At 34.4% G+C, this 18,315-nt stretch overlaps 1 protein-coding gene across 1 annotated transcript in view; it reads right to left on the reverse strand.

Moving 5' to 3' along the window:
* Positions 1 to 18,315, reverse strand: part of LOC136975651 (actin nucleation-promoting factor WASL-like) — an 84,374-nt gene that overhangs the window by 34,082 nt on the left and 31,977 nt on the right. Inside the window, exon 5 of the mRNA XM_067270746.1 lies at positions 17,838 to 17,894. Within this exon, the coding sequence (XP_067126847.1) occupies positions 17,838 to 17,894 (57 nt within the window). The remainder of the gene's footprint in view (positions 1 to 17,837; positions 17,895 to 18,315) is intronic.

Here is an 18,315-nt window from a genome sequence, read left to right on the forward strand (position 1 = left end):
TCCCACAACATCAAAATTTGTTTGTAGTGCAAGTTAATTATATTAGTTATGCCAAGGCCACTTTATGAGGAAGAGTTAGTCTTTCTATGAATAATTTTGGGGTGATACTAGGTGTAAACAATAAGGGTTATTCTTGTTGTCCTTAGCTTGTGATTTGTGCATGTCCACTGTATAACTCCAAAAGAATGAGTGAGTATAGGGACAACATAGGCATTAATAGCTTTAATAGTATGTTTTGCATTTAGGTGTGTTCTTAGTACTGCATGTAATCTGTTCTGGTATTTGAGCATTAATCTTTGTTTTAATCTGTGCATATTCTGTATGTTTGAGTTTGGCCTGTTGCAATCTTAAATATTTGTAACTCCCACCCTCTTCCATGGATTCAATATCATCACTTTTGAGTACAAAGTCTCCTTCGAAACTTCTTTTTCAATGTGTAATGTTTTGCATTTGTCTAGACCAGTGTTGTCCAACTGAAATTGCTTACTGGCCAAAACCAAAAATAAAAAAACACTGTGGGCCACACATTTATTTACAACAAAATATATACAAGTATACAGTATTTTGTATGTATTTTAATGTGAAACTTGCTTTTCAATTTTTTCACTTAATTTTTAATAATTTTTTCACTTTATTTTTGATGTTGTACAACATAGTTGGTTTTTTATTGGTCAACCTATTCCGACTTTTACATTTAACAATCTTAAATTTTGAGAGAAAAGATTCACAAAGCTAGGTGATTCCCATTGCAGCTGTAATGCTTATCAAGTTTTTTCAGGTCAGAGAATTTATCATTACAGATATATTTTGAATAAAACTGAACTTTGTCATTGACCTCAAATCTATATTTCAATTCAGAAGATGACTGGAGATCTATTAAGTCTATATGAAAATTTGTTGGAGCTTGTTCCACAACAATGTCAAATGGACATAAGAGAATATGGTTAAATTTCGCTTATGTATACTGTCATGGCAGCATTTCCATAATCTTGAAGTGGACAATTGTAGTGTCGCGAAGTTTGAACCAGGTGACGGTAGTGTTTTTTTGTTTCTGCCGTTGATGTGTGATTTTTGCTGAAGTGGTGATTTTGTATTTGCGAGGTTTTAATAAAATGAGATTTTTTTAATAATGGAATTTTGGAATTTAACGTTGAGGGATTTTTTTGTTATTTGAAAATGGATTATCTGGAGTTAAGTATCAATGTAAGTATTCCTTCTGATATAAAATTCGCCATTAAGATGGGTTTGCAACTGATTAATGCGAAGTGTGTTAGGTGCAATGGCATTCGTAAAATTATTTATAGAAAAGGTACTGATTCAGTTTATCTCCGATGTCATAAGAGTAATGTTAATACTTCGGCATTCGAAGGAAGTTTCAAGGGTAAATTTGGCAAAATTTTGTGGGGGATGATGTTCACTGTCATATGGCACCTCATTTGCATAGATAGTTCATTGAAATCTTCGAGTTTGGCAGTTGCAGTGAGTTCTAGTACTGGTGTTGATTGGGCTAATTTCATTAGGCACGCGATGACTGTTTCTCTTGTTAATTTAACAAATTTGAAAATTGGCGGTCCCAGAAAAACTGTCGAAATCAACGAAACAGTTGTAAGTAAGCGGAAGTTTCTGAAATGGGTTAGTTTGAAGCCAGGCGAACGTTTTGAAATTTTTTGTTGTCATTTTAGCCGAATTTATCCAGGAGCAGTGCCTTGTGCCCAAATGGAAGGAGCCAGAAACTGTTCTGGCAGCCCCGGGAGCAACACCAAAGCGTGCAAGTGGTGCAAAGAGACTAAAGAAGGATAAGTGTTGTTCCAGTGTAAAGAAGCAATTATTGACAAAAGAAGAAGGAAAAAAAAAAAAAAAAGGTTAATACCGAAGTTTGCAAACATAGTAATACTCGGTCAAAAAAGTGTTTTAAAGTTGACGAATGACTGATACTAAAGGTGAGTGGGCTGATTTTTTTTTTTTTTGTAATAAACGGTTTAGTTTTATATTTTTTTTGTGGTCAATATTACCTACGGTACTGAACACAAGTAATTTATTAGAATAGGTTAGGTTAGAAAGTGCATCCCCACTGTTTTTTAAAGACGATACGCCCCGCCATGTTTGCTACAGTATGTATAACATTAACCCCATAGGGATCTTTTTATATTTCTGTTTTTTATTGTTAGTATTAGTATTTTGTTTGTTATTTTAGTATTATTAGTTGTTATTATATATTAGTATAAGTTATCTTAGTTTATCATGTGATCCAGGCCGGTAGGGTTGTCACGTGATAACAAATCGCTCCAAACTGAAGGCGTCGGGAGCGAGGCTAGCTGCAACAGGAAGTGCTGCCATGACAGTATACGTATCTGAAATTTATCCAAAAATATTAAATATATTTTCAAAAATTTTTAAATATGAAAATCATCGGCGCTTGAAATTAACTGCCTACGTAAATTAGTAATTTCTTGTGCATATTTAGAAAAATGTTTTTGTCACTATTAAATTTATGTAATTTTGAAAGATGGATTGTAGTTTTTGATTTTAACTGACTTTCATAACGTTTGAGTTTTGCTATAAATGCTTCTATATTTTCATAACAGTCAATTTGTTTCCACCTTGAAGCTGTTTATTAAGTTTGTTTAATTTCATTGTGACATTTGTAAGGAAACATAAATCCAAAAGCCACTGTCCCTCATATAATTCAGAAACATTCTGATCATTTTCATTCATACATTTTAAGCTTTGTAAAAAATATTTAATTAATAACTGTTTTAATTTCTGAGTGTATGTGATAAGGTGTTATAATCATATTAATGTATTTAACTATACATGTATAGATTTTTATTACAATGAAATATCACAAGATAATTACTGTTTTAAAAGGGCTGCACAAAAACATTGAGTGAGCCACATGCAGCCTGTGGGCTGAACATGGCAGGTCTAGACCAAACTCCATTTGTATATCACTTGAGTAGCATTGGGGATGAATTGGCTGCTGCCAAGTGTGGGGGACACTGTTGAATGCTTTGCCTTGTAATCAATGTGTAAGGAACTGAGTCCGAACGTTATTTTTATTTTATTATTATTTCTGTTTTATTATCTTTTGTTTGGGGTTTATGTTTATTTAGGACGAAGGTTCCCCACCACTCTCTTGTTAGTAATGAAAAATGAAGATAAAACAACTCACGGAGAAATAAGCGCCGTAGGAAACATCTTGCGCACTTGCGCTGCCCGGCAGAAGTAACAGTCCGCAGAGAAAAAAAATGGAGGGGGAGTCCCCACAATCACTAGTAGAGAAATACTTGATAAACCGTCTTAAACATCCCAGAAAATTATGATAAATATTTTGTAAACGGTTTATAAGCTTTGTCGGAAACTTAAAGCTGCCAGAAAAGAAAAGTTAATGTTAGCAACTAAGTATGTAAATAAGGGGAGTAACCCAGCTCAAGTGTGACGTCACCTCACAGTATAAAACCCGTACGTTAACCGAAGAAGGAGAGGTGAATTCCAAATCCAGGCGACGTTGAGAGCGAGGTAGATTCGAAAGCGAAGTATTTTCTGATAGAAGTCCAGATTGATAATTGAACGATCCAAGGTGTTAAAGAGGAGTTCGATTGACGATTTGACGATATCGAAAGTATTGAGGAAATAGTTTTCTTCGTATAGTGAGGTGACGGATAGACGTTTAATTAGTAAGAGATTTTGTTCATAGTTTCTAAGTATTTGATTGTCGAAATTCAAAGGGGAATTACTATTAAGTTAAGCTAAGTAGCTGAGTTTATTGTCGGGTTGACTTGTTGATTTTCGTTAATAAATTTTGTTTGGCTTATTGACATTTGTACGTAGTACGTTCTAGTTATTAATTAAATATATTTGAACTTTTGACTTTGTATTTTGACTTGGTATTTATTAACGATTTGACTTGGTATTTATCGTTATTATTACTAATCTTTCGGTGCACGCTTAAAAGCCCAGGCCTGGAAAACTAATCTCGAATCCGCGTAAAGTACCCGTTAGGTTAACGGAAGTTTCACCGACCGTAATTATAGTCGGTTTCCTAAGATACTAAAATTAAGTACTTCACAAATGTATGCAGTTTATATATTTCTGTGTTGCTTATGAACTTGCCATAGAATGACAGAGTCAATGAGTAGTTGTTCTTTGTACTTTTGCAGTTTCTACAGCAGCCTTTTTTGTTGTTCTGTAAGAATGTTGTATTCATCAGTATACAGTAGAGCGTCGATAAGTGGAACCAACTGGGGACTGGGGTCCTTCCAGTTAATGATTTGTTCCAGTTTCTGACTTTGTACGAAAAAATACATTAACCTGTCCGATGTTCAAATTTTTCTCCATTGCGTATCGCTTCCTGTTGAATTTTTTCTCCGTTGCGTGTCGCTTCGTGTTGAATTTTCGTCGATTTTAAGCCTAACGAAAATTTTTATAATAATAATCGAGGCTATCGTATCGTTAAAAATTATTTCTGCATTTTGTACAAACAAAATAAATATATTAAAGAATATAAAAAACATGAAAATTATACTTTAGAAGTAAATTTAGTATCAAAAACATTCGATTCAGCACGACACAGTCTGACTGAAAATCGTTCCACTTTCTGGCCATTCCACTTATCGACGCTCTACTGTAATTGCATATTTTGTTTGCAATGCAAGAGGTAAGAATCTTCTAAAGTGCTGGAAGACACACACAGCCTGGTACTCACATGCAGCAATGAACAATAAAAAGGCAAAATGATGTCATTTTTGCCATCGAAGCCAATGGAATACAAAGTTGAAAATTTTCAACTTTTGCCGTGGCAGAAAGCGGAACGGTAAAAATCAGACCAATGGGAAGCCTGTTTGACAATGTTGTCATAAACATCATGTGGGATTCGAACTATGGTGGTCAGCATGGCTAAAAAGCTTTATTTATATACTAATACACTGTTATATTTCATTTATATGCTATATTACAATCAGATTTTAATATTAACGTCAAATAGACGTACTTACTGCATAAAGTATTCAGAATGGCATAATCATAATTCAGTTACAAAAGTATTTGATATTCCTAACTTTTAACAATTTAGAATATTTTTCCTATCCAAATTCTTCGTTTTTGAGCTTTTTTATTTGAGATAAGATTGTAGGCAAACTTAGAAAGTTTAATTAATATAACAAAGCAATTCTTGTAGGTGCCATTTTTGACTATTGGCACGTGGCCTACCTACTGTAGTGTTACATTTATGGCTAGCAGATGGGACTTGCTTCAATTTTAGGATACTTTTCACATGTGAGTACACACAACATGGAAAGACGATGGAATGGCAACCGTTTCCATTGTCCGTTTCCGCATGTGAGTACCAGGTTTAATTGGTCTGTACTGTGCAAGGTCATTGGTGTTATTGTTTTCACGTAGACAATGTCCTGCATGAGAAAATTTGGCACACCTTGTAGATTGTTGGTGATTTTCAACACAATGCATATTAGGTGTGTCCTGCATGTCTGCTCTCCTCTTTAATCCAGTCTGCATCAGCATTGTGCCTGACAGCAGTAAACCAAAGAGAAGACCAATAATTTGCGAGTTCTTCTTCAGTTGGCATGCAATTGTGTTGGTAATCAGTAGTGCATTTAGTATTAATTTGTCTATAGAAAAGTTTTCATTGTTTGTGAATAATTTATTTTGTTGTTTCTATACAGAGCAAATTTTGTATTGTTTCTGTCATCATGCTTTTGCTGCAAGTTTTTGTTTTTGTGTATCAATGTATTCCGAGATGTGGACATTGTGTTGTTCATGCTTTGTGTGTGTGTTTTAAATTTCTTGAAAATTTTTTTAGTTGTTCCATTAGTGTAGTTGTTGTTTTGTAATTAAGCATATTGTGTCAGCTTGCCTAGCTACTGTCTAATATTGTTTATTTGTGGTTCTATTCTTTGCCAGGTAGGTTTCTGAAGAGGTTTTGATTTGTGTGCTTCTGTCCGTGGATGCACTTTTAGTCCATGGTAAGTCACTAATGTGACTGTACCAGCATAGACTAGTGTGTGGATGTCTGAGTGTGTAGAAATAGAAAGAGTACAATCTGGTAATATGTTCACATAGTGTTGTGTTTTCACTGCTAGTTTACGCCATAGTGTAGGGTCACTGACTATAAATTTTGTGAGTGCTTCCTGGGACAGAAGAGAGAAAATATAAAATTTATTATCTGAAATAGATTCAGGTCTATAACTGTTGATATTGTTAGCATCTGTGAAAATAGTGTGGTAAGAACAGTATTGTTAATGCAAATATCTTGATGAGCCTGAAGGATTATGTGATTGTGGATGATGTTGGGAGTATCTGTTTGTTTATTTAATTGTTTTGTGATTTATTGTTTGATATGTTCTAGTATTTATTTGTTTTGTTGAAACAGTGTCTTCTTTTTCTTGTTTTGTTTGGTGTCATGACTTGGTGAATTTATAGACACTTGGCAATTCATCTATTTAATCCATAATCTTTACAGAGATGCGTTTTGGGCTTTCGCCCCTCATCAGTCTGTTACGAAATTACACATATGTTGTATCTGGTGGGCATCTGTCCGGCACCTTCCGCATTATGTCTTCCCACTTACTTTCCCCTCCCTGCTAACTTGACTGCTTCCCCCGCATGTCTCACAGCGTGTAACTTCTCCCTCTCAGAATGCTGACACAGCCATGCCTACAACTGTATAAATATACTTTTTAAGATATTTTATTTAATAGTTGTGTAAGAAGTTTTTTAGAGAAAATCCCGTGAGGAGGCGAAAAAAAAAAGCAGGGGGCACTAGTTGTTTTTTTTTTCGACAAGAAGAAGAAGAAGAAAGATGGCTGCTTAGTCACTGTATATAGTCTTTTTTGTTATAATTAAAAATTAGTTCAGTCGTTTTATCATCGTTGCCTTCTCGTGTCTTTTAAAACAAATTGTACACTTCAGCCGGAGTCGTACAAGAATTGGCGCAGTCGACAGGATTAGCTGATGTGCCACTACCAACCACGTCTACAAGAAACGAGCCGAAACGAGTAAGGCGCACGGACGAAGGTAGGAAGTCTTGAAGTTTAAGATTGAAGCTAAAAGTGTAAAATTTTGGTCGTAACCGAATCAAAGTTATAGAAAAGTTTAAGAGCTAACTCTAGGAAGCAATAGCTTAAAGATTTAGCGCCGATATTAGAAAAAAGTAAAGAATTTAAGTTGACGACCGTGATTTGGTTAGAAGCTAACATGTCTACGGTTGAAGAAATTAAACATGATTTAGAAGGAAGGACCATTGAATATTTGAGAGAGGAATTGGAGAAAAGGCAATTATCACGAGTCGGTAAAAAATCTGAATTAATAGAACGACTAACTAGTGCAATGTTAAGTGAAGAAGAGTATGTTAACAAGGCTAGCCAGGCAACGGAGGAAGAAGTCGTTAATGAATCTCCTTCTGAAGATCAAGCTGTAAATTCAAATCCTATGAGTATGATGCAAACGCTAATGGAAAAAGTAATATTATTAATAGATAACCAGCAACAGACAGTGCGAAACCCAAAGGAGACAGTTATCGAAGTACAAACTGTACCTGATTTGACGAGTTCTCTTCCTGAATTTAGCGGTACTACTACAGAGAGTGCTGACGAATGGTTGAATTATATTGAATTGACTCGAAATCAACAGAGACTAACTGAGACCCAAGTTCTTCCGCTAGCCATCAGCAAACTGAGAGGAGCAGCAAAAAACTGGCATAAAGCAATGGGTTACCAGCTTAACAATTGGACTGAGTGGAAAACAAGCCTAAAAAGCGAATTTGGTAAAAGACTGACGTTGAGAAGGTGGTGTGACAGAGTGAAAGAAAGAGAACAAAGACATGATGAGAGTCTCACAGATTATTTCTATGCTAAGCTGTGTTTGTTACGTACCAACTGTCCTGTAAATGTTACTGAAGCTGACGAAATTGATTATTTGCTGGATGGAATAAAAAATAAACAACACACAGTTACTATTGCTACTCATGATGTGCACAGTATTGCAGAACTACAGCGTATAGCGCGCAAGATAGATGAGCAAGAGACTGAGGTCAGGATGCATATGAAGACTCAAGTTCAACAACCTCATAAGTTCCCAAATAATACAAATGCTCGAGTAAAGGATCCGGCTATTGCAGGTGATGCTATTAAACGTACAGACGAGAAGTCAATAAGAAGAGACCCCAAGTGGAATGCTCAGATGCCTTTACAAATGACCCGATGTTACAAATGTCAACAGTTAGGACATCTAGCCAAGACATGTCCAAATGAAAATAGTGCACAGGCCAATGAATACAAAGCTGAAAGAGGAAGTACAAAAGAGATTAAAGACAGCAAGAAACAAAAACAAACGAGCAGCGCTTTAAACGTCAATGCTAACAGTTCTAAAGTTCATAGCCCATATATTAATGTTGAAGTGCTAATGATAGGAAAGATAAGAGCCCTTGTTGATACAGGTTCATGTCGTACAATAATTCGTCGGGATCAGTTACCTGTTGGTATAAGGATGTTAGATGACGACACCACTGAGTTCACTGGTATCGGCATGACAAAGGTGAAACCAATTGGATTTGTTGATCTACCTATTCGGCTGCAAGGACAAGTCACCACAGTGAAAACAGCAGTGTTCGAGAACAACCCAGTCCCTTTGACTTTGGGAGTAGATTGGATTGGCCAAGCAGGAGTGAAAATGACATTGAAGGAAGATAAATGTGAAATAGTCACAAGAGATGGTAATGTGATTCCAGCACAACCTCCCATTGAAGAATCAACACAAGAATTATGCTTGTTACTTCCTAGTGCTGTAGCAATACATACAACGGAGAGTAAGACTAAGTTTGAAGATCAGTGGAACTATTATCCCCATTCTGAAGAATTTGACGAACTACCAAACCCAGAAGAGTTCATACTTCAGAGTACAGAGAGCCAGGAATTAATTTTAAATGAAGAACAAAGGAAGGAAATTGAACTGCTAATTAGACAATATGACCGTATATTGCAAAATGAACCGGGAGAATATGATAGAGTTCATCATCGTATAGAACTGACAGACAAAACGCCGGTAAGAAAAACACCATACCATTATTCTTGGAGTGATCGAGAATTTATTAATGCAAAAATAAAGGAAATGCTTTCGTTAAACATTATACGAAAGTCAAATTCACAGTATGCATCTCCAGTCGTATTAGCCAAACAACCTCACCATGTTACGACAAAAATACGACTTTGTATTGATTATCGGGATCTGAATAGCAAGACAAAACGCGACTCATTTCCATTACCAAGAATAGATGATATTCTAGATAAGTTGCATAACGCCAAATATTTTTCGTCTCTTGACCTTGAGAGTGGTTACTGGCAAATTCCGATGGCAGAAGAAGATATACATAAGACAGCGTTCATTACAGCAGACGGATTGTATGAGTTTAACAAAATGCCGTTTGGGTTATGTAACGCTCCTGCCACTTTTCAGAGGGCGATGTCAGAATTGTTTCAAGGACAAGAAGGAATATTAGTTTACCTGGATGACATCATTCTGTTTTCATCAGATTACGAACACCACAAGAACTTAATCAAAACAGTACTAACAATACTAGCAAAAGCTCATTTAAAGATATCACCACAGAAATGCCAATGGGGATTAAAGGAAATTTCTTGTTTGGGATACCTTGTGAATGGAGATGGCAAGCGACCGAATCCAAAGAAAACAGAGGCTGTTAGTCACATAAAAACTCCTACGACCAAGAAACAGTTACAATCTTTCCTGGGACTTATGTCGTACTACAGGAGGTTTATTCCAAACTATGCCTTGATTTCAGCACCATTAAGACGAATGATGAAAGCAAACAACTATGAATGGAACGAAGAAACTCAAGATAGCTTTAATAGATTGATTCAGTGTCTGAGGGAAGCACCTATACTTGCCCACTTTGACCCTGATGCTCTAACTGAGGTACACACTGATGCCTCTCAAGAAGGTATCGCAGCAGTACTCGTGCAGGAACAAAATGGAAAGAAAGTTGTTGTGGAATATGCAAGTCGAAGTACCAGTGATACAGAACGCATTCTTCATTCGACCGAACTCGAAGGGATCGCAGTACACTGGGCCATCTGTGAAAGATTTCGACATTATTTGGTTGGAAAGAAATTTACCCTATACACTGATAATTGGGCAATCAGTTGTTTAAAGGCTAAAAGAAAACTTGGACGCAAACTCGCTCGCATAGCTTTAGAGTTACAGGAATATGAATATGACGTTAAGCATAAGAAAGGAGCTACCAACGTACTACCTGACATTTTATCTAGAAATCCAATCCCAGAATTAAACGTACAAATGCTGAGCTTGGAGAGGAGAATCTCTAGTGAAATCGAACGTCATCAAAGCGACGACCCAAAATTAGATAGCATAATTAGAATATTGAAAGACGAAAATCTCTCACTAGAAGAACAACGTAAGTGTACTTCTACAAAGAATCGTTTTGTGCTACAAAATGACATATTATATCATTACGATGTTCAAGATAGAAATCATTTACAACTTGTTGTACCAGAGAAGCTCAAGCCTGAAGTTTTGAAAGCCAATCACGACAATATTTTAGCTGGCCATTTTAATGCAGAGAAAACCTTGTCAAGAATCCTAGATCACTATTGGTGGGAACATATAGTGAAAGAGGTTAAGAGTTACGTTAGCAGTTGTCAAGTATGTCAAATGAATAATGATTATCCATCAAAAAACAAAGCTTTCTTACAAACAAAGGACGTACCGTCACGGCCCTTTGAAATGTTGGGTCTTGATCATATTGGAATACTCCCATCAAGATCGAGAAATTCAAAAAGATGGATTTTGATGTGCATAGATTATTTTACCAGATATTTAATCGCTATCCCTGTGAGTAGTTTAAGCACAGAAACTACATTGAGAGCTTTACAAGAGAGTGTATTCGATGTGTATGGATTTCCAAAGACGATCATTTCGGATCAAGGAACGTCTTTTGTGTCCGAAGATTTTGAGAACTTTTTGGAGGACCATGGCGTTCGTCATATCCGAACTTGCGCTTTCCACCCCCAAGCAAACGGACTTGTGGAGAGAACAAACCGTACTCTAGAAGACATCTTTAGGAAATATTCTAACGACGATATCACAGCTTGGAAAAGACATGTATCAACAGCAGTGTTTGCTTATAACACAACAAAGCACAAGTCAACTCAACAAAGTCCTTTCTACTTGCTCCATGGTTTTGAGCCAAGAACACCAGAAACACAAAGATTAGGGGAAGGACAAACTCTGAAAGAAGCTGAGAATAGATTGACTGAACTGTTTATTAATCGGATACAAGCAGTTGAAAATCTTGCTCAAGCTCATGATCAGAATAAAACATCTTTTGACAAAAATAAGCACGAATCGAAGATTAAGGAACACGACTTAGTATTGTACCGTCGTTTAAACAGACATAAATTTCAGAACAAATGGAAAGGCCCATATATAGTAAAGAAGATGGTAAATCCCGTCACCTATCTTATTGAGGGAATTCAAGATGATGACAACAGGATCGTACACGTGAGTCAGATCCGTCCTTATCATCAAAGAACCGATCGAGAAGGACAACGTGGAAATGAAGCTACGAACAAAAAATAACTGTTACTAATGTCTCTAGAAGATAATTTTAAACAAAAGCTGTTGTTTTGTATAAAAGCAGTCGTAGCCGAGATGTAAGAAGTTTTTTTAGAGAAAATCCCGCGAGGAGGCGAGAAAAAAAAGCAGGGGGCACTAGTTGTTTTTTTTTTCGACAAGAAGAAGAAGAAGAAAGATGGCTGCTTAGCCACTGTATATAGTCTTTTTGTTATAATTAAAAATTAGTTCAGTCGTTTTATCATCGTTGCCTTCTCGTGTCTTTTAAAACAAATTGTACACTTCAGCCGGAGTCGTACAAGTTGTAACCAGCTTTTATGAATTTCTATGCTTAGGTTCTTGTTAATATTATTTTTGTCTGTAGTAATTTCATAGCTTTCTTTAAATTTTCTTTTGTACCAATTTTTTTCTGTACTATTTAACATCAGTTTTATCTATGCTGCAGTTATGAGTTGTGCAATGTTTGTAAAAAACAGAGTTTATTTTCTATTATATTTTAAATCTGCAAATGTGTTCTTTTAATCTTGTTTCCAATCTTCTTTTTGTTTCTCCAATGTATGCTTTTGGTGATTCACATGCGCAAGGTATTTTGTAAACGATGTCAGTAATGCTGTATTTATCTGGTTGTTTATTTATGCCAGGTTTAGTCTGCCAGATTCTTTTTTGTAAGTTTCTATAAGTTGGTGCCAGTTTTATATTTATTTTATCAAAACTTTTATTTATCTGTTCGAAGAAGCCACGAATGTAGGGGAAGGATATCTATCTTAATCTGCTTTTATCTTTGTTTTGTTTATTTTCCAGTCTTGTATTGTAGATTTTACTTTCCCAGTTATTTATTATTCGTTGTGGGTAGCTGTTTAATAGAAATTTAGTTCGTAGTTCATTAAGATGTTTTTACTTCTTCTGTAGTGAGCTTGTTCTGTTCATGATTTTTTTTATATTTCATGTTGAATATGTTTTCTTTTATGTACTGTGGGATGTTTGAATTGTAGCTTATCACCTTCCTGATCTTGCATGATTTAGTCTATGGCTCAAAGTCAATTCTCTTTGCTTTTCTGGTTAATTTAATGTCTAGGTAATTTATTTGTGTTTGTCTCCTTCTCAACTTAAACAAATTAAATGATAATATTAAATTTAATTTTTTCTTCTATTTCTTCTAATTTTATTATTTCTTAATCATATAGTATAATTATGTCATCCACATATTGTTTATAAAACTCTATGCCTGTAATTTCATTGATTGTTTGATCTATATCTACCATAACAAGTTCTGCTAGGCCCAAAACTAGAAGAACTTGTTATGGTAGATATAGATCAAACAATCAATGAAATTACAGGCATAAAGTTTTATAAACAATATGTGGATGACATATTGATGATAAATGCAAATCACACAAATTTTCATATTGATATGTTGATTATTTTTTAGTGTACAATGCCATGTCTAGATTTTTATCCAATTTTTGCTGAAAAAAATTAATGTTATTCAAATTTTTGAATAATATATATATAATAATTGATACATTTTAATATAATTCAGCATCATAATAAATGTATGTTTTGACATTGATTTTACAAGATTTTAGATTCAGTAATAATTTATTTTATCCCAAGCATCCAATATAGCTAATTTCAAATCATTAATGTGTTTAAACTTCATATTTTCTGCATAAACACAGTGTGTGACTAAATACCAAATATTTTCAATTGGATTTAGGTCTGGGCTTCTAGATGGCTATATAAGAACAGCAACACCTTGTTTAGAAAGACATTTTTAAATTGATCTTGATATATGCACCTGGTCATTGTCATGCTGAAGCGTCAATTTGGCCCTCCACTTACAGGTCCAAACATTAGATGATTGTCTTGAAATATCTCTTCACAATGTTGAGAGTTCACATGACCATTTTTAAACACTATCTATCCACATAAAGCAAAATCACTCTCACTATCACACTTCCTCCACCTTGCTGTCTGCTCAGTCTTGTTTCTTTGTTCTTCCTTAGATTTTGTCAATAATAGCTCAACCATCTAGTCCTTACAAAATCCATTTCTTTTCATCAGAAAATACAACTTCCTCCCATTCAGTTGTCCAGTTCATCACACTCTTTACCCATTTTAGCCAAGCTGTCATGAGCTCAAAGGTCACTTTTAGTTTGGATTTCATTTTGCTTTAATCCATTAAACTGCTCTGTTCTTTTTTTCATCCAGGTAGACATATGGGACACTGGCTTTTGAATTTGTGCTGCAACATTACAAACACTCAAGTTCCTCCTTGATCACTAGGCTCAGAAACACATCTTTGTCACATTCATTAAATTGCTGTGTCTTTACTGCCCTTAAGGTTTTGTAATACTTTCTTCATTTCTAATAACATTTGGCTACTGCAGTCTCAGACCTATTCACTTCTTTGCAAATTTGTCTATAAGATATTTATCAATTGCATGGTAAAAGACTTTTCCTTGTTTCTCTTTCACTCTGCTCACAAGGAGCAGATGGGCTCCAAATCCAAATGTTAGCATGTAGCCCTAAACACAAACAACTCCTTGTCCAAATAATAGGCCCCACTTCTTGAGTTTTCAAAAAATGGGCCTCTGAAAATTGAGCATTTAGCTTATAAGTCTTTGAAAGTTTTTATGTCTCCTCAGAATGATGATAGCCAATTGGGTAAGATGCTAGGCATTGGACCTACACCATGTAGGTTTGAACTTTTGCAATTCTTTTTATTAATGTGTAACAAAATTATTCTATATTTTTACTGTATCACACTAGCATTATTATTACTATTATTATTCCACACATTTAAAGCTTATGAAACAAGACATTTAAAAAATGTGACATCATTTCTTGTTTAGCAAAAATGAAATCTCTGTAAATTTAAACTCTTGTATGTTGTCAAATAAAATTTTCATTTCTTCATATTTATTTTCAGATCTAATGGTATTATTACATTTGAAATGTAACAAACATGAGTGCATGAAGAAAATGTCCATAACATTAACAATTGTAAAAACAATAATAAAAATGCTGCAACTATGCTATCCTATTTTCGTATCAGACTTGTCTTTTTTGTTCACGAGCAGTAACGTCTGAATCTTATTTGCTTGTGGTGACATAGTATTAAACCAAGAGTGAAGATATCTGAAAATGGATACGAAGAAAAATTTTATTTCTTCATGAAATAAAATTTTTATTTAACAACATACAAGAATTTAATCTACAGAGACATTGTTTTTGCTAAATGATATAAAACAAGAGATTAAAAATTGTGACAAGCTTTAAACATGAGGAACAATAATAGTAATAATAATGCTAATGATATGATAAAATAATAAAATAATTTTGTTACACATTAAAAAAAATTGCAAAGGTTCAAACCTACATCGTGTAAGTCCAATGGCTAGCATCTTATCCAAGTGGCTATCATCATTCTGAACAGACATAAATCTTCCAAAGACTTATAAGCAAAACACTCAATTTTCAGAGGCCAGTCTTTTGGAAACACTTGAAACGTGGGTCCTATTATTTGGACAAGGAGTTGTTTGTGATTAGGACAATGTGCTTGCCAATTTTCATCCAAATCAGACCTGAATGTCTGGCCCTCTCCTTGTCAGTACCATGAGACATTTACACATTACTGTTGCTTTAGAAGACACTAAATACTATAGAACATGCTGAAAAATGTAAAGATGGTTTTGCAAGTGACAGATGCTAGTGCGTTTTGCATTAGGCTGGGGTCACACTTACAGAAAAAAAAGCTAACTGAACCATAATGGCAATTTTCCGTTCAGTATGAATTCAGTGTTTCGCAGGTAAAATTGCAAAAAGTTCACATTACTAGCAGCGCTACATGTACATTCATTCTGACTCCCACCAATTCAAGCCAAACATAGATTCTTTTGTGGTGTTACCAATTATACATTGCTCAATTTTTAACTGTATGTGTGGTGTTTCGATGACATCTGAAGAAGCTTAAGATTTGGGTGAGGAAGCTGTTTATAGCTTGTGAGCAGCTTGGTTTCAGTGGAAGCCTGATTAAAGAATTTCATCTGCATGATTGGCAGTATTACTACGAGTAAGTAAAGTTTTCCATTCCAGTGTGCTTTTTAAGGCCTAGGGTTGTCAAGTGTCTTTTATTTCAGCTCTGTAACTTTTTTTTGCACAGAATATTTTGTCATAAATTTGAATAAAAGCTCAATCGGTTTCTTGTTTTCAGCCTCAGGCAGCACAGCAGCAATGTCAGTGACGTTGTAAACACATCATCACTCCCAGGAATCTGATTGGCCAACATCTACATTTTACGCAACCAGAAAAAATTCCACTGAGCACCTCTTGACTTAATTTTCCAGAAATTTTGAGTGACAGACAAAAACTTTTTCTGGCTTTGGCTTTCAATTTGCATTTTCAATGGTGTTAATTTAAAAGATAAAAACAAAACTTTTCCTATAAATTAACATCAAAAAACTAAATACAGTAAACCTCTGAATGAGCTAATTGGGGAAAAAGGTGTCTTGTCGTTGCTGAATATATATATACACATGCAGCCAAATGATTGCCTTAAATACTAAGGCAATAAGTCTGCCAATTTTAATAATTAATACTAAGTAATTTGCTAGTAGAGGTAGATGTCATATAATAACAACATTTAACAAGTAAAATGGCAAAACCATATTTGGGACAAGATTGTCTCCGAGACTCACTACTAAGCGGGATCACTTTGACGCTCAAGGCAGATCTTGTTCTCATTCTCCAATCTTCTTCGATATTGTTGGTTTTGAGCGTGATCGTTCAAACTTCGCCAGCCACGACCACAAGGTCATCCACGATGCATTTTCACTGAAATTAACCTATCCAACGTAGAAATTTCTTTCTGTTGAGTGTTGGCCCAGGTTGAATTTTTTCCAATGCCTAACGGAAATTTCCCGTTTTTGAAAAAAAAAATCGTGGCTATTGTATCATCTGAAATTATCTTTTTATTTTGCACAAACAATACTGGGTCGCGTCCTACCTTGTCTGTTGACCTCGACCATATGTTCTGCATCTTTTGTTCTGCCGGTAAAAATTAACTGAGAAACCAATAATTTACTTAATTTGTATTGGTTACGTGATATTTACAATAATGTCGAGATATAATATAAATCCAAGATTGGCACGGCTGTCAAATCGAAAAGTTAACTGAATGAAATAAGAAGATGACTCTCCCTGTTAGAGTTTAGGAGCAAAGTGAGGTCAAAGGGCAAAGGTGACGCAGTGGCGCCCCGTGCCCTACACATCAAATTTTTATCAGTTCCACAATTTTACTATACTAGATAATGTTAAAAAAAAACCCACTTGTAATGACATATAACCCTGTTTTAACATCATATTTGAAGTACTCCCAAATTTACAAAATTAGATTACAAATTTTATTTAACATAGAAGATACTATGTTTTCAGTCCTAAGGTCACTTCTTAGAATGACTGAGGGTGGTACTCTCCCCACCTGACTGTAGTGGGGTGAGATGCCTGTTTCGCCTGTTCGTAAAAGAGGGTCACCATTTTGTATTTTATTTTGACTTGGTTCTCTGTCCTCTGACTACCTACAAGTCTGAATTTTTTTATGCGCAAATGATTTGGGCACCTAATACTCTGTGCCAAATATCAACTCTTGACATGTACTCCTTCATACCTCTAAGCTGATAACAAAAACGGCAGTATGATTTTATAGACAAGACATAGTTTTGTCAATAAATTATTTAAATTATAATTATTAATTTAGATAAGAGATGGCACCTAATGTCTATCTCTAATAGCAAATGACTTAGCATTAATTATTAAAATTATTAGATTTATAGCCCGAGTATTTAAGGCAATTGCTTGGCTATGTATCAATGTACATTGAGTAATTTATATTTATTGCCTTATTGTTCCAACTTTATAGCATGCTTTACTCAAACAAAAAAAAGTTTCAAATTTTTCCTAAAGGACAAATTTTTTATCCATTAAATTGAGGGTTTACTGTACCTACAAACAAAAATAAATTTTTCTTTAATTTATTTTAAAGAAAAAAAATTACACACACACGTGTGATATATATATATATATATATCTTATCCATATGTATCTATATCTTATCTATATATTTATAAGTATGATTTATATTTTAAAATACATTATAAAAGCCACATCTTAAAAAAATAATATTTTAGTTAGTTATGTTTAAATATACATACATGAAGCAGCAACACTTCTTTGTGAAGGCTGTAATGACTGATGTGCATGTTTTCTTTCTAAACAAAACACAAAATTTATTTAATATGTACAACAATAATAAAATTTAACCAACCAATTAAAATTAATAATAAAATAGAAAAAAAATATATAATAATAAAATTCTTTTAGTTTTTTTGTGTCACAACTAGGTGCATTGATAGACAATGGGCATTTTGGTATCACTCTCTATTCTGTAATATCTTGTGGGCCCACAAGATATCACAGAAGAGAGTGATGCCAAAATGCCCAATGTCTATCAATGCACTTGGTTGTGACACAACAAAGTAAATAAAAAACAACACAGTTCCAAAATAGGCAATAAAAATTTTTTAGATTAAAATTTAACAATTTAATCACTTTTTAGACAATTTTTAAAAATTATTACTTAAAATTCAAAACTTTTAAATTCTTGAAAATCTTTTGATTAAATTGGAACAC

Source organism: Centruroides vittatus, unplaced genomic scaffold (genome assembly GCF_030686945.1).
Source record: "Centruroides vittatus isolate TY-2023 unplaced genomic scaffold, ASM3068694v2 contig_377, whole genome shotgun sequence".
In the NCBI taxonomy this organism is placed as follows: domain Eukaryota; kingdom Metazoa; phylum Arthropoda; class Arachnida; order Scorpiones; family Buthidae; genus Centruroides; species Centruroides vittatus.